Below are 23,301 nucleotides of genomic sequence, written 5' to 3'. Positions count from 1 at the left end.
TTTGAGGATGTAATGAGCAGGGTGGATAAAGGGGAACACGTAGATGTAGTATATTTGGATTTCCAAAAGACATTCAATAAGGTGCCACATAAAAGGTTACTACACAAGATAAGAGCTCATGATGTTCAGGGTAATATATTAGCGTGGATAGAGGATTGGCTAACGAACAGAAAGCAGAGGGCTAAATTTAGTGGAGCTAGAGGAGGTCCCGACCACAGACAAAAAGTTGAGGGGAGCCCCACCACAGCCCTACGGAGCCCTCTCAGTGCAATTCAACTTGGGAAATTAACTACTCAGCGCCATGGTCCCTGTCCCTTTAAGGATGGAGATCCTGCCTCCAAGACTTGTCAGCACAACAGAGGGCTGGCAGCTCAGTAGTATCGGCAGTGCCACCGGTAGCATGACCAGCTGATGAACCAGTTCTCCTCCATATTGAACACCACTTGGAGGAAGCACTGAGAGTGGCAAGGGCACAGAATGTACTCTAGGTGGGGGACTTCAATGTCCATCACCAAGAGTGGCTCGGTAGCACCACTACTGACCGAGCTGGCCGAGTCCTAAAGGACATATCTGCTAGACTGGGTATGCGGCAGGAGGTGAGGGACCCAACAAGAGGGAAAAACATACTTGACCTCGTCCTCACCAATCTGCCTGCCGCAGAGCTTCTGTCCATGACAGTATTGGTAGGAGTGACCGCCACACAGTCCTTGTGGAGACAAAGTCCCACCTTCACATTGAGGATACCGTCCATCGTGTTGTGTGGCACTATCACCGTGCTAAATGGGACAGATTTCAAACAGATCTAGCAATGCAGAACTGGGCATCCAAGAGGCACTGTGGGTCATCAGCAGCAGCAGAATTGTACTCAACCACAATCTGTAACCTCATGGCTTGGCATATCCCCCACTCTACCATTACCATCAAGCTGGGGGATCAACTCTGGTTCAAAGAGTGCAGGAGGGCATGCCAGGAGCAGCACCAGGCACAGCTCAAAATGAGGTGTCAACCTGGTGAAGTTACCACACAGGGCTACTTGTGCCAAATGGTGTAAGCAGCATGCAATAGACAGAGCTAAGCGATCCCATAACCAACGGATCAGATCTAAGCTCTGCAGTCCTATCACATCCAGCTGTGAATGGTGGTGGACAATTAAACAACTAACTGGAGGAGGTGGCTCCACAAATATCCCCACCCTCAATGATGGGGGAGCCCAGCACATCAGTGCGAAAGATAAGGCTGAGGTATTTGCTGTAATCTTCAGCAAGAAGTGTAGAGTTGATGATCCATCTCGGCCTCCTCCTGAAGTCCCCAGCATCGCAGATGCCAGACCTCAGCCAATTTGATTAATTCCACATGATGGCACTGGATACTGCAAAGGCTATGGGTCCTGACAATATTCCGGCAATAGTACTGAAGACCTGTGCTGCCAGAACTTGCCGCGCCCATAGCCAAGCTGTTCCAGTACAGCTACAACACTGGCATCTACCCGGCAATGTGGAAAATTGCCCAGGTATGTTCTGTACACAAAAAGCAGGACAAGTCCAACCCAGCCAATTACCGCCCCATCAGCCGACTTTCAATCATCAGTAAAGTGATGGAAGGTGTCATCAACAGCACCATCAAGTTGCACCTGCTCAGCAATAACCTGCTCAGTGACGCTCAGTTTGGGTTCCGCCAGGGCCACTTAGCTCCTGACCTCATTACAGCCTTGGTTCAAACATGGACAAAAAAGCTGAACTCAAGTCGTGAGGTTTGAGTGACTGCCCTTGACATCGAGGCAGCATTTGACCGAGTATGGCATCAAGGAGCACTAGCAAAACTGAGGTCAATGGGAATCGGGGGAAACCTCTCCACTGGTTGGAGTCATACCTAGCGCAAAGGAAGATGGTTGTGGTTGTTGGAAGTCAATCATCTGAGCTCCAGGACATCACTGCAGGGTAGTGTCCTAGGCCCAACCATCTTCAGCTTTTTCATCAATGACCTTCCTTTGCTCATAAGGTCAGAAGTGGGGATGTTCGCTGATGATTGCACAATGTTCAGCACCATTCGCGACTCCTCAGATACTGAAACAATCTATGTAGAAATGCAGCAAGACCTGGACAACATCCTGGCTTGGGCTGAAAAGTGGCAAGCAAAATTCACGCCACACAAGTGCCAGGCAATGACCATCTCCAACAAGACAGAATCTAACCATCTCCCCTTGACATTCAATGGCATTACGATTGCTGAATCCCCCACTATCAACATCCTCGGGGCTACCATTGACCAAAAACTGAACTGGTGTAGTCATATAAATACCGTTGCTACAAGAGCAGGTCAGAGGCTACGAATCCTACGGCGAGTAACTTGCCTCCTGACTCCCCAGAGTCTGTCCATCATCTACAAGGCACAAGTCAGGAGTGTGATGGAATACTCTCCACTTGCCTGGATGGGTGCAGCTCCAACAACACTCAAGAAGCTCGACACCATCCAGGACAAAGCAGCCCTTTTGATAGGCATTCCATACACCAAGCATTCACTCCCTCCACCACCAACGCACAGTGGCAGCAGTGTGTACCATATACAAGATGCACTGCAGCAATGCACCAAGGCTCCTTCGACAGCACCTTCCAACCCCGTGACCTCTTCCACCGAGAAGGGCAGCAAATACATGGGAACATCACCATCTGCAGGTTCCCCTCCAAGTCACACACCATCCTGACTTGGAATTATATCGCCATTCCTTCACTGTCACTGGGTTAAAATCTTGGAACTCCCTTCCTAACAGCACTGTGGGTATACCAACCTCACAAGGACTGCAGTGGTTCAAGAAGGCAGCTCACCACTACCTTCTCAAGGGCAATTAGGGATGGGCAATAAATGCTGGCCTGGCCAGTGACACCCACATCCCATTAAAATAAAACCACATCCAGTACTACACTAGGCCTGAGACCAGGCCCAGCACTGGATCCCCAGACATCAGTTAAGTGGAACAGCCAGGGCCAGTCTGGCAGGCCCCAGAAGCACTGGGCCAAGGGGAGGGGGCGGGGCGGGGGGGGGGGGGGGTAGCGTGATCTTTTAGGGCGGGGGGTTTAGCGGAGGGGCAGCCTTTGCCACAGGGGGCCATAGATGTGCCACAGATTGCCCATGGAAGAGGCTTCCACACTGAGCCCAGAGGAAGGCCGCCTTGTTTTACTGGGCAATCTCCCCACATGGCGGAGGCCCCCATCCCCAACTGCTGGTGTAATTCCAGTGGCTAGTGACTGGTCACTTAAGGGCCTCAATTGACCTGTAGGCAGGAAGGCCGTCTTCAGCCTTTCCTGCCACCAACTTAATTACAGTGCAACGGGAAGGTGACAGGCACTACACCAACCACCCCCCCAAACCCACCCCCACCAACCGTCACGATTCGCTAGGCCTCCCCCATCTCCCATGCTGTTGCTTGGGGGCCCATTAAATTATGCCCAGAGAATTGGGCTAAATGGGTCATTTTCAGGGTGGTAAACTATAGCTAGTAGGGTGCCAAAGGGGTCAATGCTGGAGCCTCAACTATTTATAATCTATTTTAACAACTTGGATGAAGGGAGAGATATATTGTAATTTTCTGACAATACATAGAAACATAGAAAATAGGAGCAGGAGTAGGCCATTCGGCCCTTCGAGCCTGCTCCGTCATTCAATATGATCATGGCTGATCATCGAAACTCAGTAACCTGTTCCCGCTTTCTCCCCGTATCCCTTGATTCCTTTAGCCCGAAGAACTATATCTAACTCTTTCTTGAATATATTTAATGATTTGGCCTCAACTGCTTTCCGTGGTAGAGAATTCCACAGGTTCACCACTCTCTGGGTGAAGAAATCCCTCCTCATCTCAGTCCTAAATGGCTTACCCCTTATCCTTAGACTGTGACCCCTGGTCCTGGACTCCCCCGCCATCGGGAACATCCTTCCTGCATCTAGTCTGTCCAGTCCTGTTAGAATTTTGTAGGTTTCTATGAGATTCCCTCTCATTCTTCTAAACTGTAGCGAATACAAGCCTAATCGACCCAATCTCTCTTCATACGTCAGTCCTGCCATCCCAGGAATCAGTCTGGTAAACCTTCTTGATACAAAGATAGGTAGGAAAGCAAGTTGTGAGGAAGACACAGAGAGTCTCCAAAGAGATATAGAAAGGTTAAGTGAGTGGGCAAAAATTTGGCAGATGGAATATAATGTGGGAAAATGTAAGGTTGTCCACTTTGGTAGGAAGAATAGAAAAGTAGAATATTATTTAAATGGAGAGAGACTGCAGAATGCTGCAGTACATGAATCACAAAAAGTTAGCCTACAGGTGCAGCAAGTAATTAGGAAGGTAAATGGAATGTTGACCTTTATTGCAAGGGGCATGAAGTATAAAAGTAGGGAAGTCTTGCTACAACTGTACAGGGCATTGGTGAGACTGCACCATGAGTACTGTGTCCAGTTTGGTCACCTTATTTAAGTCGGGATGCACTTGCATTGGAAGCAGTTCAGAGAAGATTCACTAGGCTGATTCCTGGGATGAAGGGGTTATCTTATGAGGATAGGTTGAGCAGGTTGGGCCAATACTCATTGGAGTTTAGAAGAATGAGAGGTGATCTTATTGATGTGTATAAGATTCCAAGGGGGCTTGACAGGGGAGATGCTGAAAGGATATTTCCCCTCGTGGGGGAATCTAGGGGGCACAGCTGCAGAATAAGTGGTCTCCCATTTTAGATGGAGATGAGGAGGAATCTTTTTCTCTCAGAGGGTCGTTAATCTTTGGAATTTTGTTCCTCAGAGAGCAGTGGAGGCTGGGTCATTGAAGAAATTCAAGCCTGAGATAGACAGATTTTTGATCTACAAGGGAGTCAAGGGTTCTGGGAGGCCGGCAAGAAAGTGGAGTTGAGGCCATGATCAGATCAGCCATGATCCTATTGAATGGTGGAGCAGCCTCGAGGGGCTGAATGGCCTACTCCTGCTCCTATTTCTTATGGTGTTATGAATGTTTATATAATTCACCATGGAAAATGTTCCGCTATCCTGTGGGCTTTAATGTTAAAAAGATTTGCAAGCACAATACCAGAACGGAGATTCTATCCCCATCAGCAGAGGAGAAGAGGCTGGCACTCTTTTCTTTCTAGAAGTCTGAGAGGTGACCTGATCGAGGTCTTTAAAGTTATGAACGGGTTTGCGAGGGTAAACCTAGAGAAAATGTTTCCACTTGTATGGGAAACCAAAATTAGGGGTCATAAATATAAAATAGTCACTCAAACATCCAATTGGGAATTCAGGAGAAACTTCTTCACCCAGAGACTGATGAGAATGTGGAACTCACTGCTGTGTGGAGTTGTTGAGGTGAATAGCAGAGATTCATTTAAGCGGAAAGTAGATAAACACATGAGGGAGAAAGAAATGAAAGGATATGCTGAAAGGGTGATTTGAAGTAATGTGGGAGGATGCTCATGCTGAACATAAACAACGGCATAGAAATGGTCTGATTCTGTGCTGAATTCTAACAGGCCCAATATCATGTCAGGTCCTACGCCACAGATTCTAAACCGAACGTATAGGCCGGAATTTTACGCCGCCCCAGCCGGTCGGATGGTGGCGTGGGGGCGCAGTAAAACTGAGCGGCAGGCTCCGGGAAGCCTACCCACTCCGATTCCGCCTCCGGACAAGTTTACGGAGGTCCGGCAGGCCGAGGCCACTCAAGACCCTTAAGTGGCCACTTAACGGCCACTTAAGGGCCCTCGCCCGCCTACACGGGCATTTTACCCGTGGCAAGCGGGTGTGCCAGGTCGTGAAAGGCCGCCCAGCGATAGCTGCCAGCCTTTCCACGCCCCAGGGGGAGGGGCATGGCAGTCGGGCACAAGGTCCCAGCAGTGGCCACCGCTCCCGGTGGTGCTGCTGAGACTAAGAGCTGCCGGCCCACTGATTGGCCGGCAGCTCACTGAGGCGGGACAGCCTCCCTCAAGTGGGTGGAAGTCCCGCCTCGGGAAAATTAGAGCCTGGGGACCCGTAAAATACGGGACGGATCCCCAGGCTGGGCGGAAGCGGGGTCGTCACCGATATTTACGTCAAAGTCCGGCTCTCGTCCGCCCACTGTACAATTCCAGCCATAGTCTTCCATCCAATATCCTGTGAGGTGCTATGACTTATACCTTCTATCCCGCTTCGAGGTCCTATGGCTCAGATCCAATCAAAGACGAGTTTGTGCCAAAAATGTAAAAATGCACCACCATTAGCACCTGCCAATCTATATAAAGGTTTGAAATGGATCCATCTCACGTCAGGTGTGATGTTGCACATTTCGGAGTCACATTTTAAAGAAAAGTATTACAAAATGAAAAGAAACAAATCATTCATGATAGACATGATAGAGGTTTACAAAGTTATGAGCGGCATGGACAGAGTGGATAGTCAGAAGCTTTTTCCCAGGGTGGAAGAGTCAGTTACTAGGGGACATCGGTTTAAGGTGCGAGGGGCAAAGTTTAGAGGGGATGTGCGAGGCAAGTTTTTTACACAGAGGGTGGTGAGTGCCTGGAACTTGCTGCCGGGGGAGGTGGTGGAAGCAGGTACAATAGTGACGTTTAAGAGACATCTTGACAAATACATGAATAGGAAGGGAATAGAGGGATATGGACCCCGGAAGTGCAGAAGGTGTTAGTTTTGGCAGGTATCAAGATCGACGCAGGCTTAGAGGGCTGAATGGCCTGTTCCTGTGCTGTACTGTTCTTTGTTCTTTTGTTCTATTCCCAAATGATTGAGGCAAATCCCTAATGGAAGAAAATACCTCCTCTTTGACCAATGGAGTCACGCTTAATAAGCCCAAAGAAAGCCACTTATTTGCTGCTGGCTTCTTCTGATCTCTGACTGAATCAGGATCTGCCCAGGATTACTTAGGATCTAAGTGACCCCAGAACGCACGGAAACTGTGACCGGAGAAAGATACCAAATGCTCCGTCCACAGTAGCAGCAGAATAATGACTTGTTTGTCACATGTCACTGTGTTTTCTATCCACGTAAAACAGAACATCGCCTGACTTACTCCAAGCAGTACCACAGAGATCTGCTCATATAAATATTACTGAATGATGAACACCAATCATGAGGTTTGTGGCTCAGATATCGAGGTTTTAGATGCCATCTGAATCCTTCGATTTAATTATAACTGTGTAACATTCTGACACTGGTGAAATATTCTCAGAGTCAGGAATCAGCCATGGCTTTGTGGAAATGTACTCACATCGGAAAACAGAACATCAGAGCTTTTACAAGTATGTAAAAGGAAGAGAATACTGAAAAAAATTGTAGGTCCCTTAGATGACAGGACAAATTATAATGGAGATTAAGGAAATGGCAGAGATTTAAACAACTATCTTCTGACTGTCTTCACAGCAGAAGACACAAAAAGCGTATTGGAAATGTTGAGGATCCGGGGTCTGATGAGAGTAAGGAACTGATAGTTATTAACATTAGTCAGGAAAACTGGAGAAATGAATCAGACTAAAAGTTACTGCATGTAATGGCCTACCTCATAGGTTTTAAAAAAGGTAACTACAGAGCTAGTGATGCATTAGTTTTAATCTTCCAGAATTCTCTGTACTCCAGAATGGTCTCTGTGGATTGGAAAGTAGCAAATGTAACCCTGCTGTTTAAGAAGGGGGGAGAGAGAAAACTCGGAACAATAGGCTAGTTAGCAAGACATCAATAGTAGGGAAAATGTTGGAATCTATTATTAAGGACGTTGTAAGATAATCCTTGAAAAATCACAGTATGTTAGACACAGCCAAGACAGTTTCATAGAATCATAGAATGTAACAGCACAGAAGGAGGCCACTCCGCCCATCGTGTCTGTGCCAGCTCTCTGCAAGAGCAACTCAACTCGTCCCACTCACCCGCTTTTCCCTGTAGCCCCGCAAATCCTTTCTCTTCAGATCCAATTGCCTTTTGAAAGCAACAATTGAATCTCCCTCCATCACACTCTCAGGCAATGCATTCCAGATCCGAACCACTCACTGCGTAAAAAAAAAGGTTTTCCTCATGCCACCACTTTACATTGATGTCCTCTGGTTCTCAACCTTTCCACCAATAGGAACAGTTTCTATCTACTCTGTCCAGACCCCTCATGATTCTGAATACCTCTATCAAATCTCCTCTTAATCTGCTCTTCTCTAAGGAGAACAGCCCCAGCTTCTCCAATCAACCCACGTAACCATCCAGATCTATCCCTCATCCCTGGAACCATTTTCCTGAATCTTTTCTGCACCCTCTCTAATGCCATCACATCCTTCTGGAGGCATGGTGCCCAGAATTGGACACAAAACTCCAACTGAAGCTGAACTAGTGTTCATCATAACTTCCTTTCTTTTGCACTCTATGCCTCTATTTATAAAGCCCAGGATTCCGAATGCCTTTCCCAACCTGCCCTGCCACCTTCAACAATATGTTCACATATACCCCCATGTCCCTCTGTTCCCACACCCCCTTTAGAATTGTACCCTTTAGTTTATTTTGCCTCTCCTCATTCTTCCTTCCAAAATGTATCACTTCACACTTCTCTACATTAAATTTCATCCGTCACTTGTTCGTCCATTTCACCAGCCTGTCTGTGTCCTCTTGAAGTCTATTATTGTCCTCACCAGTCACAATACTTCCAAGTTTTGTGTCATCTGTAAATGTTAAAATTGTGCCCTGAACACCCAAGTCTAGCTCATTAATATAGATCAAGAAAAGTAGTGGTCCTGATACTGACCCCAGTAACCTCAGTATACTTACCTCCAGTCCAAAAGGCAACAATTCACCATTACTCTCTGTTACCTGTCACTCAGCCAACTTGGTATCCATGCTGCTACTTTCCCTTTTATTCCATGGGCTTTAATTTTGCTGACAAAACTATTTTGTGATACTTCATCAAATGCCTTTTGGAAGCCCATGTACACTCTATCAACCCTCTCTATTATCTTATCAAAAAACTCAATCAACTTAGTTAAAGACAATATTGTGCTTAATTAATCCATGCTGGCTTTCGTTAATTAATCCACATTTGACCAAGTGACTGTTAATTTTGTCCTGACTTATCATTTCTAAAAGCTTTCCCACTACCGAGGTTAAACTCCGAAGAAGGGTCACTGACCCGAAACGTTAACTCTGCTTCTCTTTCCACAGATGCTGCCAGATCTGCTGAGTGAATCCAGCATTTCTTGTTTTTGTTTCAGATTTCCAGCATCCGCAGTATTTTGCTTTTATATTACCGAGGTTAAACTGACTGGCGTGAAGTTGCTGGGCTTATTCTTACACCGTTTTCTGAACAGGGGTGGAACATTTGTAGTTCTCCAGTCCTCTGGCATCCCCCCTGTATCTAAGGAGTATTGGATGATTATGGCCAGTGCTTCCGTAACTTCCATCCTTACTTCCCTCAGAATCCTGGAATGCATCCCATCCGGTCCGAGTGACTTAGCAACTTTAAGTATAGCCAGCCTTTCGAATACCAGCTCTTTATCTATTTTTAGGCCATCCAGTGTCTCATATACCTCGTCTTTTACTATGACTTTGACAGCATCTTCTTCCTTGACAAACATACATAGTTCACATTTAGTACTGCAGCCATGCCCTCTGTCTCTCTGCATAGATCCCTATTTTGGTCCCTAATCAGGCTCACTCCTCCTTTTACCACCCTTTTACTGTTTATATGCCTAAAAAAGACTTTTGGATTCCTTTTCATTTTAGCTGCCAGTCCCTTCTCATACTCTCTCTTTGTTTCTCATGCTTTTTTTCACTTCCCTTCTGAATCCTCTCTTATCTTCCAGGGGAGGAGAGGAGAGGAGGTCTTCCAGCGCGCCGGAGTTTTGAAAAGAAAAGCCAACAGTGACATCAGAGGGGAGCTGCAAGGTGATTGGTTGGGAGAAGACTCAGAGGGCGGAGTAACTGACCTCAGGTGGAAAAAAAACTGAAAAAGTGATGTCACAGGAAAGCTATGACCTGATTGCCTGGTAGGGAATCTGCACTGAATTTGAAAATAAAACATTGACAAACTAATGGGTGGCACAGTGGCGCAGTGGTTAGCATCACAGCTCCAGCAACCCGGGTTCGGTTCTGGGTACTGCCTGTGCGGAGTTTGCAAGTTCTCCCTGTGACTGTGTGGGTTTCCGCCGGGTGCTCCGGTTTCCTCCCACAGCCAAAGACTTGCGGGTTGATAGGTAAATTGGCCATTGTAAATTGCCCCTAGTGTAGGTAGGTGGTAGGAGAATTGAGGGAAGGTGGGGATGTGGTAGGGCATATGGGATTAATGTAGGATTAGTATAAATGGGTGGTTGTTGGTCAGCACAGACTTGGTGGGCCAAAAGGCCTGTTTCAGTGCTGTATTAATAATAATAAGAATTAATCAGAATTAATTAATAAGTAGAGGAGTAACTAAACCAGAGGGAGGAGATTACTGTATTTAGTATTTAATATTTACAGTAGAAATCTAGCGCTCAGGACCATATAGTTAATTGTAACTTAATTTAGTAAGGATTTAATGAGTATTTACTTAATTTAATTTGTTAATTAGTGCTAGAAATGTCAGTTAGAGGGGTAAAGTGCTTCACCTGTGAGATGTGGGAGGTCCGTGACGCTTCCAACATTCCAGACGACGACATCTGCAGGAAGTGTACCCAGTTGCAGCTCCTCACAGACCGCATGGATCAGTTGGAGCAGCAATTGGATGCACTTAGGAGCACGCAGGTGGCAGAAAGCATCATAGACAGGAGTTTTAGAGACGTGGTTACACCCAAGGTGCAGGCAGATAGATGGGTGACTGCTAGAAGGGGCAGGCAGTCAGTGCAGGAATCCCCTGTGGCTATCCCCCTCTCTAACAAGTATACTGTTTTGGATACTGTTGGGGGGGATGGCCTATCAGGGGAAAACAACAGCAGCAGCCAGAGCAGTGGCACCACGGCTGGCTCTGTTGTTCAGCAGGGAGGGACAAAGCGCAGAAGAGCAATAGTTATAGGGGACTCAATAGTCACAGGGGCACAGATAGGCTCTTCTGTGGACGTGAAAGAGCCTCCCTGGTGCCAGGGTCAAGGATGGCTCTGAACAGGCAGGGGGCATTCTGAAGGGGGAGGGTGAACAGCCAGAGGTTGTGGTACACATTGGTACCAACGACACAGGCAGGAAGAGTGACAAGGTCCTGCAGGGGGAGTTCAGGGAGTTAGGTAGAAAGTTAAAAAACAGGACCTCTCGGGTTGTAATCTCGGGATTACTCCCTGTGCCACATGCCAGTGAGGCTAGAAATAGGAAGATAGTGCAGCTAAACACGTGGCTAAATAGCTGGTGTAGGAGGGAGGGTTTCAGATATCTGGAGCATTGGGATCTCTTCCAGGACAGGTGGGACCTGTACAAGAATGACAGGTTGCATCTAAACTGGAGGGGCACAAATATCCTGGCTGCAAGGTTTGCGAGTGGCACTCGGGAGGGTTTAAACTAGTGTGGCAGGGGGGTGGGAACCAGAACAGTAACTTCCCCAATATTGACTGGGACTCACTTAGTGCTAGGGGCTTGGATGGGGCAGAATCCGTAAGGAGCATCCAGGAGGACTTTTTGAAACAATAAGTGGATTGTCCAACTGGGGAAGGGGCTGTACTGGACCTGGTATTGGGGAACGAGCCCGGCCAGGTGGTCAAAGTTTCAGTAGGGGAGCATTTCAGGAACAGTGACCATAATGCCGTAAGTTTTAAGGTACTTGTGGATAAGGATAAGAGTAGTCCTCGGGTGAAGGTGCTAAATTGGGGGAAGGATAATTATAATAATATTAGGCAGGAACTGAAGAATTTAGATTGGGGACGGCTGTTTGAGGGTAAATTAACATCTGGGAGTCTTTCAAACGTCAGTTGATTAGAATCCAGGACCAGCATTTTCCTGTGAGGAAGAAGGATAAGTTTGGCAAGTTTCAGGAACCTTGGATAACGAGGGATATAGTGAGCCTAGTCAAAAAGAAAAAGGAAGCATTCGTAAGGGCTGGAAGGCTAGGAACAGACGAAGCCCTTGAGGAATATAAAGACAGTAGGAAGGAACTTAAGCAAGGAGTCAGGAGGGCGAAAAAGGGGTCATGAAAAGTCATTGGCAAACAGGATTAAGGAGAATCCCAAGGCTTTTTATATGGATATAAAGAGCAAGAGGGTAGCCAGGGAAAGAGTTGGCCCACTCAAGGACAGAGGAGGGAATCTATGCGTGGAGCCAGAGGAAATGGGCGAGGTACTAAATGAGTAACTTGCATCAGTAGTCACCAAAGAGAAGGACTTGGTGGATGATGAGTCTAGGGAAGGGAGTGTAGATAGTCTGGGTCATGTCGATATCAAAAAGGAGGAGGTGTTGGGCGTCTTGAAAAACATGAAGGTAGATAAGTCCCCAGGGCCTGATGGGATCAACCCCAGAATACTGAGGGAGGTAAGGGAGGAAATTGCTGGGACCTTGACAGAAATCTTTGTATCCTCATTGGCTACAGGAGAGGTCCCAGAGGACTGGAGAATAGCCAATGTTGTTCCTTTGTTTAAGAAGGGTAGCAAGGATAATCCAGGAAATTACAGGCCGGTGAGCCTTACGTCAGTGGTAGGGAAACTATTGGAGAGGATTCTTCGGGACAGGATTTACTCCCATTTGGAAACAAATGGACTAATTAGCGAGAGGCAGCATGGTTTTGTGAAGGGGAGGTCGTGTCTCACTAACTTGATTGAGTTTTTTGAGGAAGTGGCGAAGATGATTGATGAAGGTAGGGCAGTGGATGTTGTCTATATGGACTTCAGTAAAGCCTTTGACAAGGTCCTTCATGGCAGACTGGTACAAAAGGTGATGTCACATGGGATCAGAGATGAGCTGGCAAGATGGATACAGAACTGGCTCGGTCATAGAAGACAGAGGGTAGCAGTGGAAGGGTGCTTTTCTGAATGGAGGGATGTGACTAGTGGTGTTCCGCAGGGATCAGTGCTGGGACCTTTGCTGTTTGTAGTAGATATAAATGATTTGGAGGAAAATGTAACTGGTCTGATTAGTAAGTTTGCGGATGACACAAAGGTTGGTGGAGTTGCGGATAGTGATGAGGATTGTCAGAGGATACAGCAGGATATAGATCAGTTGGAGACTTGGGCGGAGAAATGGCAGATGGAGTTTAATCTGGACAAGTGTGAGGTAATGCATTTTGGAAGGTCTAATGCAGGTGGGAAGTATACAGTAAATGACAGAACCCTTAAGAGTATTGACAGGCAGAGAGATCTGGGCGTACAGGTCCACAGGTCACTGAAAGTGGCAACGCAGGTGGATAAGGTCGTCAAGAAGGCATACGGCATGCTTGCCTTCATCGGTCGGGGCATAGAGTATAAAAATTGGCAAGTCATGTTGCAGCTGTACAGAAGCTTAGTTAGGCCACACTTAGAATATTGCGTGCAATTCTGGTCGCCACACTACCAGAAGGACGTGGAGGCTTTGGAGAGGGTACAGAAGAGGTTTACCAGGATGTTGCCTGGTCTGGAGGATATTAGCTATGAGGAGAGATTGGATAAACTCGGATTGTTTTCACTGGAACAACGGAGGTGGAGGGGCAACATGATAGAGGTTTACAAAGTTATGAGTGGCATGGACAGAGTGGATAGTCAGAAGCTTTTTCCCAGGGTGGCAGAGTCAGTTACTAGCGGACATAGGTTTAAGGTGTGAGCGGAAAAGTTTAGAGGGAATGTGCGAGGCAAGTTTTTTATGCAGAGGGTGTTGAGTGCCTGGAACTTGCTGCCGGGGGAGGTGGTGGAAGCAGGTACGACAGCGATGTTTAAGAGACATCTTGACAAATACATGAATAGGATAGGAATAGAGGGATACAGACCCCGGAAGTGCAGAAGATTTTAGTTTAGACAGGCATCATGATCGGTGCAGGCTTGGAGGGCTGAATGGCCTGTTCCTGTGCTGTACTGTTCTTTGTTCTTCTACTTTCAGCCTGGTTCTCACTTGCATTATCAACCTTTTTCTGCTGCGTCTTACTTTCTATCTCTTTCATCCTCCAGGGAGCCTAGTCTCTCCCCGCTCATGGGAATGTATCTTGACTGCGCCTGAACCATCTCCTCTTTAAAGGCAGCCCATTTCTCAGTTACAATTTTGTCTGTCAACCTATGAGTTCAATTTACTGGGCCAGATGTGCTCTTATCCCATTGAAATTGGCTCTCCCTCAATTAACTATTTTACTCTGGATTGCTCCTTATTCTTTTCCATAGCTAATCTATGGAAGAACCTGAAGAAGGATCACTGACCCGAAACGTTAACTTTGCTTCTCTTCCCACAGATGCTGCCAGACCTGCTGAGTGGTTCCAGCATTTCTTGTTTTTATTATTATTGCTCTAGGGACATGGGTTTGAATCCCACCATGACAGAAGGTGGAATTTTAATTCAATTAATAAATTTGGAATTAGCTAGTCTAATGATGGCCATGAAACTATTGTCGAGTGTCATAAAAACCCATCTGGTTCACTAATGTCCTTTAAGGAAGGAAATCTGCTGTCCTTACCTGGTCTGGCCTACATGTCACTCCAGACCCACAGCAATGTGGTTGACTCTTAAATGCCCTCTGTATCAAACCGCTACAAAGTCAATAATGAATGAAATCGGACGGCCCACCCGGCATCAACACTGGCACGGGAAATGACAACAGCAAACCCAGCCCTGTCAACCCTCCTTATTAACATCTGAGAGCTTGTACCAAAGTTGGGAGAGCTGTCCCACAGACTAGTCAAGCAGCAACATGGCATAGTCATACTCACCGAATCATACCCACAGACAATGTCCGAGACAGCCCCATCACCATCCCTGGGTATGTCTTGTCGTCAGGACGGACCCAATAGAGTTGGCGGCATAGTGGTATACAGTCAGGAGAGAGTTCCCCTGGGAGACTTGAACATTGACTCCGGGCCCCATGAAGTCTCATGGTGAAACATGGGCAAGGAAACCTCCTGCTAATTACCACATACTACCTCCCCTTGTCTGATGAGTCAGTACTCCTCCATGTTGAACACCACTTGGAGGAAGCACTGAGGGCGGCAGGGTCGCAGAATGTACGCTGGGTGGGAGACTTCAATGTCTATCACCAAGAGTGGCTTGGTAGCACCAACACTGACTGAGCTGGCCAAGTCCTCAAGCACATAGCTGTTAGACTGGGTCTGTGGCAGGTGGTGAGGGAACCAAGATGGAAAAATGGACTTGACCTTATCCTCACCAATCTACCTGTCGCAGATGCATCTGTCCATGATAGTATTGGTAGGAGTGACTACCGCACAGTCCTTGTGAAGACCAAGTCCCAAGTTCACATTGAGGATAACCTCCAGTGTGTTGTGTGGCACTACAACTGTGCGAAATGGGATAAATTTCGAATAGATCTCGCAACTCAAAACTGGGCATTCATGAGGCACTGTGGACCATCAGCAGCAGTAGAATTGCATTCAACCACAATCTGTAACCTCATGGCCCGGCATAGCCCCCATTCCACCATTACTATCAACCCTGGTTCAATGAAAAGTACAGGAGGGTGTTCTGACCAGGTGAGAAAGGTGTCTTGGGATCCCTTTTAGCCTTCACCTTGTCTTATTGTAACAGGGTTTTGTTTAAACACACTGTGTTTTGAACTCCCCTTGGTGAATCCTTGTTCACCGCTTTCCAATTATAAGGCAAAGAAATGAACACAAACAGGCTTTCTTAGGTTTGAAGAAGAAAAGTGAAATTTATTAAAACTTAAACTCTAATTCAGTTAACGCCTATGGATACACGCCGTGCCCCACGCTAGCATGCATGCACGATACACATATACAAATAGAGACAGAAAAGAGAAGAAAAATAGTGGAGAGGTTTTGTGGCAATCTCTGAATAGGGTTTTTTGTTACTGTGCTTCGAGCTCGCTGTAGTCCTTGCTTGTAGGTAGATCTTGCTTTTCATTGGGGCCCAGTATCCTTATTAAACCTTGTTCACTGTAGGAGACTTTTCTCTCTTAGGGTTCATATGTCTTCAATGGATTCTGACGCTGGTGAGAACGAGATGAGAGCAGACAGGAGAGAGGTCTTTTCCAGTCCAGGAGCAAACAGCTTTCTGTCCTCAAACACTGTTTCTCCAATTTAAAACTCCTCTAGTTGGCCAGCAGGTGGTCACGTGACTGACTGGTTTGACCAGGTCTCTCCGATGTATTTAGAGCATCTTAGCAGCCAACCTGGAATGCTAGCTTCTCCAACTTCAACGTCTGGTAATCAAAAGTCCATTGTGGATAAAATTGGAGCAGGGAGTGGCCCCCCTCGTCCTTTCCAAGTACTGTCTGTTACTATGTAAATGTCCCACCTATCAAGGGTCTGTTTTTTCTTAAAGCAAGTTCTTTCTTTACTCTGGTAACAGCTTAAAAATCAATGTTCATATGGAGAAATTAATGTGCCTTGTTCTTGGCAGGTGGGGCCCTGCATGATAAGGGCATGCCAGGATTAGCACCAGGCATCCTCAAAATGAGGTCTCAACCTGGTGAAGCTAAAACCCAGGACTACTTGCGTGCCAAACAGCATGAACAGCATGTGATAGATAGAGCTAAGCGATCCCACAACCAATGAATCAGGTCAAAGATCTGCAGTCCTGCCACATCTAATGATGAATGGTGATGAACAATTAAACAAATAATTGGAGGAGGTGGCTCCACAAATATCCCCATCCTCAATAATGGGGGAGCCCAGCACATCAATGCAAAAGACAAGACGCAAGCATGTGCAACAATCTTCAGCCAGAAGTGCCGAGTTGATGATCCATCTTGGCTTCCTCCTGAAGTCCCCAGCATCACAGATACCAGTCTTCAGCCAATTCGATTCACTCCGTGTGATATCAAGAAACAACTGAAGGCACTGGATACTGCAAAGGCTATGGGCCCTGACAACATTCCGGCAATAGTACCGAAGACCTGTGCTCCAGAACGTGCCACACCCCTAGCCAAGCTGTTCCAGTACAGCTACTGGCATCTACCCGGCAATGTGGAAAATTGCCCAGGTATGTCCTGTACACAAAAAGCAGGACAAGTCCAAGGGCTATTAGGGATGGGCAATAAATACTGGCCTAGTTAGCGATGCCCACATCCCATGAATGAATAAAACAAAAATTCTCTATCATTGTTGCACCATGAACATTTGACAAAATTATTGACTCATCTACGGATATGGGGGCAATTAATTGGAATATGAAATATATAGCCAATGTAATGCCATCAAAACACATTCTGATCTTAAGTAGATTTCTCCCTATAAGTGAAGCAGCTAAGCATACAAACGTCAATAGAGAGCAGCACAACTGTATTAACTAGCTAGCAAGCAACATAGTATACAATGCCAATACAAATTACTTCTATTTACAGAATAGAGCTGTCCAACACCATATCACAGGGTGGTAGATGGGCCTTATCGGATGACCTCTGTGGATTGACACTGTGTCAGGAGTGCAAATTCATCCAATAAACCATGAAACTAGGAAGAGGATTGTTATTGTGGGAATTGAGGTGAGGCAGTAGAAAAATCATCAATAGGAAGACGGACCATTTCTCACACTGCTGTTATCACAAGACAATTTAACCTGTGGTCAATGTTTGTGCAACTTCTCCACCTGCTTGTAATATGTGTCTGAAGACAGGGCAGCCAACAAAAGGGCAGTGATCTCCAAATCAGGAGATGTTTATAGGATGGAGCAGATAGTACTTCAGAAGAGTCATGTAAAACAGAAAAGCAGAGTGGGACAGGAAGGGACAGAGAGATTAACGGTAGGTAGCCAAGAATAGTTTATTCAACTTGACAGGCTGTTAAACCAGCTCCTGGATTCAAAAATACAGAAACAACAGAATCTCTCATGGACAAAATGTCATTTACTCACCAAAGCTAGTGACAAAATTAGATAAACACAATTACAAATAAAGAGCAACTTCAGTTCCTCTAATAAAGAGATTCTCTTAAATTCGTGTATGTCTATATCTCAGTCTATCACTGTCGTTCTGATTCAGCTCTGATGATAATTATTACCAAAAAGCTTTTCTGCAAAAAGTTGAGTGGTTGCTACTGCATGTATTATTCAATTACAAAATGTTTAGTCACTATCTGTGTGATTATACTCCAGACTAATCAATTAATGTCCAAGCCAAATCTCTTACCTGTGAGCAAAAGGGCACTTATCAAGAATATAATTAGTTGATACAGACAACTTTCAAATGCCATTGGCCACTCATGTTATCTGCCCTCAAACTGGATGGTAAATGATGCACATCAGAGTTACTGATCTCTGACATACTTGTAAAACCTGTCCTTCAATCCAATTCGCTGCAAAAAAAATCAGTTAACTTCAGAAGTTAATGGTCATTGAAGCATAATAAATTTTTTATTATCTCTTCCCCGACAGTTTTTAAAACTGCTAATGCAGTATGGATTTAGTTAAGGAATTGTAGACAGTTCATCATAGATTAAGATTTATTAAAGCTATCTGTTACATTGCATTTACTAACTATTGTATATGGGTCAGCAGCATCATATTTTCATGAATATCGTTCAGACCCTATACACCATACTCTTGTATTCAAGAGGAACTTACAGTGCTGACTTCTGGAAATTCGTTGGATTTTCTTTCCTGTTTTCCCTTTATACAAGTTCTGGAACAATGTGATTCCAAATGGATAGCAGTGGAATGGTGACATTTATATAGAAATAAAAGTTCAGTCACTTTCAACATGCCACTGAGCTTTTACATGTCCCAAATGAAAGCAATGCGACACATTCCTTGAGTGACTTTTTCCATTTTAAAATGGGTTTACACAACACAAGCCTTTAAACTTGTGTTTTAAAATAACCTAACTGCTAAGTTATTTTCAACACAAGGTTAAAGGCTCAAACAGGGGTATCCAACATTTTTGTGTGCGAGGCCACATTATCATTTTTGTCTTACATAGGGTCCGGTGAGAAAATTTCAGAAAGATAAAGTCACTAAAAATGTATCTTACTATCAATCAAAACAAAGAAAAATGTGCAATTTTGTGAAGAAGCTTTAAATGAGAAGACTAATTTATTGACTTACTTTCTCGTCATTATGCTGGACATTGATTTAGTGAGATACCTAGCATATTTCTGCTTGCACAAGTAGTCAACGTCTGCCTGCACACTTGTATAACGATGTGGAATATTCCAGATAGATGTCCATCTGTCAGCAGTGATCGTGATTGCTCTCTCCCTCCTCTCTCTCTGTGTCGGTCTGACTCTCTGTCTCTCTCTCTGTCTCCCACCCCTTCCCTCACTACTGCCTCCCCATGTCATACCCCCTTCTGAGCGTTGCTCCCTCTCCTCTCTTTTTGCTTCCCCCCATGCCTATATAAATCATCCAGTCGTGTAACAGTACCTCTATGGTTTCTTAGCTTAAACCAAATAGATTCTGTCCTTGAGCCCTCTATGACATCTTCCATCTCTCTAGCATTGTCATATTATCATTAATTGATACTGCCACCTAACTTAGCAGCTAGGTTATTTTAAAACACAAGTTTAAAGGATTATTCAAAAACGGAGGGAGACAGAAAGCAGAGAACTACAGGCCAGTTAACTTGACATCTGTCATAGGGAAAATGTTAGAAGCTATTATTATAGAAGGGCACTTAGAAAAATTCAAAGTAATCAGGCAGAGCCAACATGGTTTTGTGAAAGGGAAATAACGTTTAACCACTTTATTGGAGTCCTTTGAAGAAGTAGCATGTGGATAAAGGAGAACTGGTGGATGTACTGTATTTAGATTTCCAGAAGGCATTTGATAAGGTGCCACATCAAATTTTATTGCAGAAAATAAAAGCTCATGGTGTAGGGGGTAACATATTGACATGGATAGAAGATTGGTTAGCTAACAGGAAACAGAGAATAGGCATAAATGGGTCATTTTCTGGTTGGCAAGATGTAACAAGTGGTATGCTGCAGGGATCAGTGCTGGGGCCTCAACATTTTACAATTTATGTAAATGACTTAGATGAAGGGACATGAAGGGAATTTGCTGATGACACAAAGATAGGTAGGAAAGTAAGTTGTGAAGAGGACATAAGGGGGCTACAAAGGGATATCGATAGGTTAAGTGAGTGGGCAAAGATCTGGCAAATGGAGTATAATGTGGGAAAATTGTCCATTTTACAGGAAGAATAACAAAGAAGCATATTATCTAAATGGTGAGAGATTGCAGAGCTCTGAGATGCAGAGGAATCTGGGTGTCCTAATGTATGAATCACAAACGGTTAGGATGCAAGTACAGCATGTAATTAGGAAAGCTAATAGAATGTTATTGTTTATTGCGAGGGGAATTGAATACAAAAGTAGGGAGGTATACTTCAGCTATACAGGGCATTGGTGAAACCACATCTGGAATACTGTGTACAGTATTGGTCTCCTTATGTAAGGAAGGATGTAAATGCATTGGAAGCAGTTCAGAGAAGGTTTACCAGACTAACCTGGAATGGGCGGGTTGTCTTATGAGGAAAGGTTGGACAGGCTAGGCTTGTATCCGCTGGAATTTAGAAGAGTAAGAGGCGACTTGATTGAAACATATAAGATCCTGAGGGGTCTTGACAGGGTGGATGTGGAAAGCATGTTTCCCCTTGTGGGAGAATCTAGAACTAGGGGTCACTGTTTAAAAATAAGGGGTCACCCATTTAAGACAGAGATGAGGAGAAATTGTTTCTCGCAGAGGGTTGAGAGTCTTTGGAATTCTCTTCCTCAAAAGGTGGTGGAAGCAGAGTCTTTGAATATTTTTAAGGCAGAGGTAGATAGATTCTTGATAAGCAAGGCGGTGAAAGGTTATCGGGGGCAGGCTGGAATGTGGAGCTGAGGTTACAATCAGATCTTATTGATTGGCGGAGCAGGCTCCATAGAACAATAGAAAAGTTACAGCACAGAAAGAGGCCATTCAGCCCATTATGTCTGCGCCAGCTGAAAAAACTAGCCACCCATTCTAATCTCACCTTCCAGCACCTGGTCCCTATCCTTGCAGGTTACGGCACTTCAGTTGCAGATCCAGGTACCTTTTCAATGAGTTGAGGGTTTCTGCCTCCGTCATTGATCTGGGCAACGAATTCCAGACACCCACCACCCTCTGGCTCGAGGGGCCAAGTGGCCTCCTCCTGACCCTAATACATATGTTCATATGCTCCTTTCCTTTAGGACCCAGTCCTGCCCTTTTATGAGCCAGGTCTCCATTATCACCATGACATCATTTGCCTGCAATTCACTAACCTTATTTACCATACCCCATGTTTTCACATACAAGCACAGCAAATCCAATTTAGGTCTTGTTGTATTCTCTCTTACCCTGACCCCGCCTAATACCTTATTACTTCTTACTATAGTGTTATCTGTCCCTCCCAATTCTTTGTGCACCTTGATTTTCACATTTCCCATGCCCCTGCCAAGTTAGTTTAGTCACTAACAGCACTCACAAACCAACACAGGACATTGGTACCAGCTCTGTTCAGGTGCAACCCATCCAGCCTGTATAGGTACCATCTCCCCCTGAACTGGTCCCAATGTCCCAGGAATCTAAAGCCTTCTCTTCTGCACTATCTCTCCAGCCATGCATTCTTGTCTGTTGTCCTCCTATTTCTGTACTAACGTGACGCATGAGGTAATACTACTGTTGAGGTCCTGCTTGCTAGTTTCTTTCCTAGCTCCCTAAAATCTGCCTGCAGGATCTCATCCCTCTTTCTACCTATGTTGCTGGTACCGATATGGACCGTGACTGCTGGCTGTTCACCTCCTCCCTCAGAGTGCTCTGCGGCCACTCAGTGACATCTTTGTCCCTGGCACCAGGGAGGCACAGTGGCGCAGTGGTTAGCACTGCAGCCTCACAGCTCCAGCGACCCGGGTTCAATTCTGGGTACTGCCTGTGTGGAGTTTGCAAGTTCTCCCTGTGTCTGCATGGGTTTCCTCCGGGTGCTCCGGTTTCCTCCCACATGCCAAAGACTTGCAGGTTGATAGGTAAATTGGCCATTATAAAAAATTGCCGCTAGTATAGGTAGGTGGTAGGGGAATATAGGGACAGGTGAGGATGTGGTAGGAATATGGGATTAGTGTAGGATTAGTATAAATGGGTGGTTAATGGTCGGCACAGACTCGGTGGGCCGAAGGGCCTGTTTCAGTGCTGTATCTCTAAATCTAAAAAAACATCCTGGATTCACATCTGCAGCCGCAGAAATGTCTGTCTGTTCCCCTAACTATAGAATCCCCTATAGCTATTGCTTTCCCACTCTTCCTCTGCCCCACTGTACTGCTGTGCCAATGGCAGTGCCACGAACTTGGCTCTGGCTGCACTCCACAGAGGAACTATCAGTCTCACCAGCATTCAAGATTGAATACTGGTTGGAGAGGGAGATACACTCAGGGGATTCCTGCACTTCCTGCCTGGTCCTCTTTGACTGCCTGAAAGTCACTCAGTCCCTCTCTGCATGCTGCAAGGTGACCACATCCAGAAATGTGCTATCCACGTAGTTTTCAGCCTCATGGATGCACCAGAGTGACTCCAGCTGCTGCTCCAGCTCTGATACTTGGAGCTCGAGCTTCTCCATCTGACAACACTTCCGACACATGCGGTTGCTCAGGACACGAGAAGAGTCCTAGAGTTCCCGCATGCTCCATGTGGATGTGTGCTCCACGGGGCTGAGAATCCCTGCAATGCCTCTACTTATTTGATTAACTAAACTGAACAGAAATAAATAAAGACTTATGAAATACTTATAAAAACTCACCAGTCAGCACCCTTGACTAGACAGCATAAAAAGCAACACCTAGATCGTACAGAATGAAAACACAGTGCAGCATTTTTATTTGAATTAAAGTTAAGTTGTTCTTCATCAGTGTCTTCCTGGTCTCCTCAGAGCCTTAAATGTCTAGTGAGGAACATTCATTCAAGCTGTATGCATGTTATTGCAAGTACGTAGATACTTCCTGTGGTTACAGACTGTACGTACCTGTCCGTCCAGGTGTCCCTGCCTCACCTACTTCTCCCGTCTTTCCAGGTGGTCCAATCAGACCATTAAGGCCAGGTAGTCCCTGTGAACCTGAAATGGGAAAGTCTGATTACTGCTTTACTGACGCAAGTTGAACACAGTTAAACTGTGAAATTTAAGAAACTTCATCCTCCAATTGAACTTCTAGTCTACCTGACAAATCTGGTTGTCTTCTCCCATTTCAATCTCCTCTCCTCAACTCGCCTTTCAGAGAAGGCCTGGGATCTATTATTAAGGACATGGTGACAGGGCACTTAGAAACTCCTAATCTGATTCGACAGAGTGAA

The 23,301-nt window shown here is 45.5% G+C and overlaps 1 protein-coding gene across 3 annotated transcripts in view; it reads right to left on the bottom strand.

Annotated features, from left to right (window-relative positions):
- Positions 1-23,301, bottom strand: part of LOC137346457 (collagen alpha-1(XXVI) chain) — a 564,356-nt gene that overhangs the window by 77,689 nt on the left and 463,366 nt on the right. For all 3 annotated transcript variants that reach the window (XM_068009905.1, XM_068009907.1, XM_068009906.1), the window contains exon 7: positions 22,976-23,065. In XM_068009905.1, coding sequence (XP_067866006.1) covers positions 22,976-23,065 — 90 coding nt within the window. The remainder of the gene's footprint in view (positions 1-22,975; positions 23,066-23,301) is intronic.

The sequence above is a fragment of the Heterodontus francisci genome, chromosome 30 (assembly GCF_036365525.1).
Source record: "Heterodontus francisci isolate sHetFra1 chromosome 30, sHetFra1.hap1, whole genome shotgun sequence".
NCBI classification, from domain to species: Eukaryota; Metazoa; Chordata; class Chondrichthyes; order Heterodontiformes; family Heterodontidae; genus Heterodontus; species Heterodontus francisci.
This window is presented reverse-complemented; position numbering and strand designations above follow the sequence as displayed.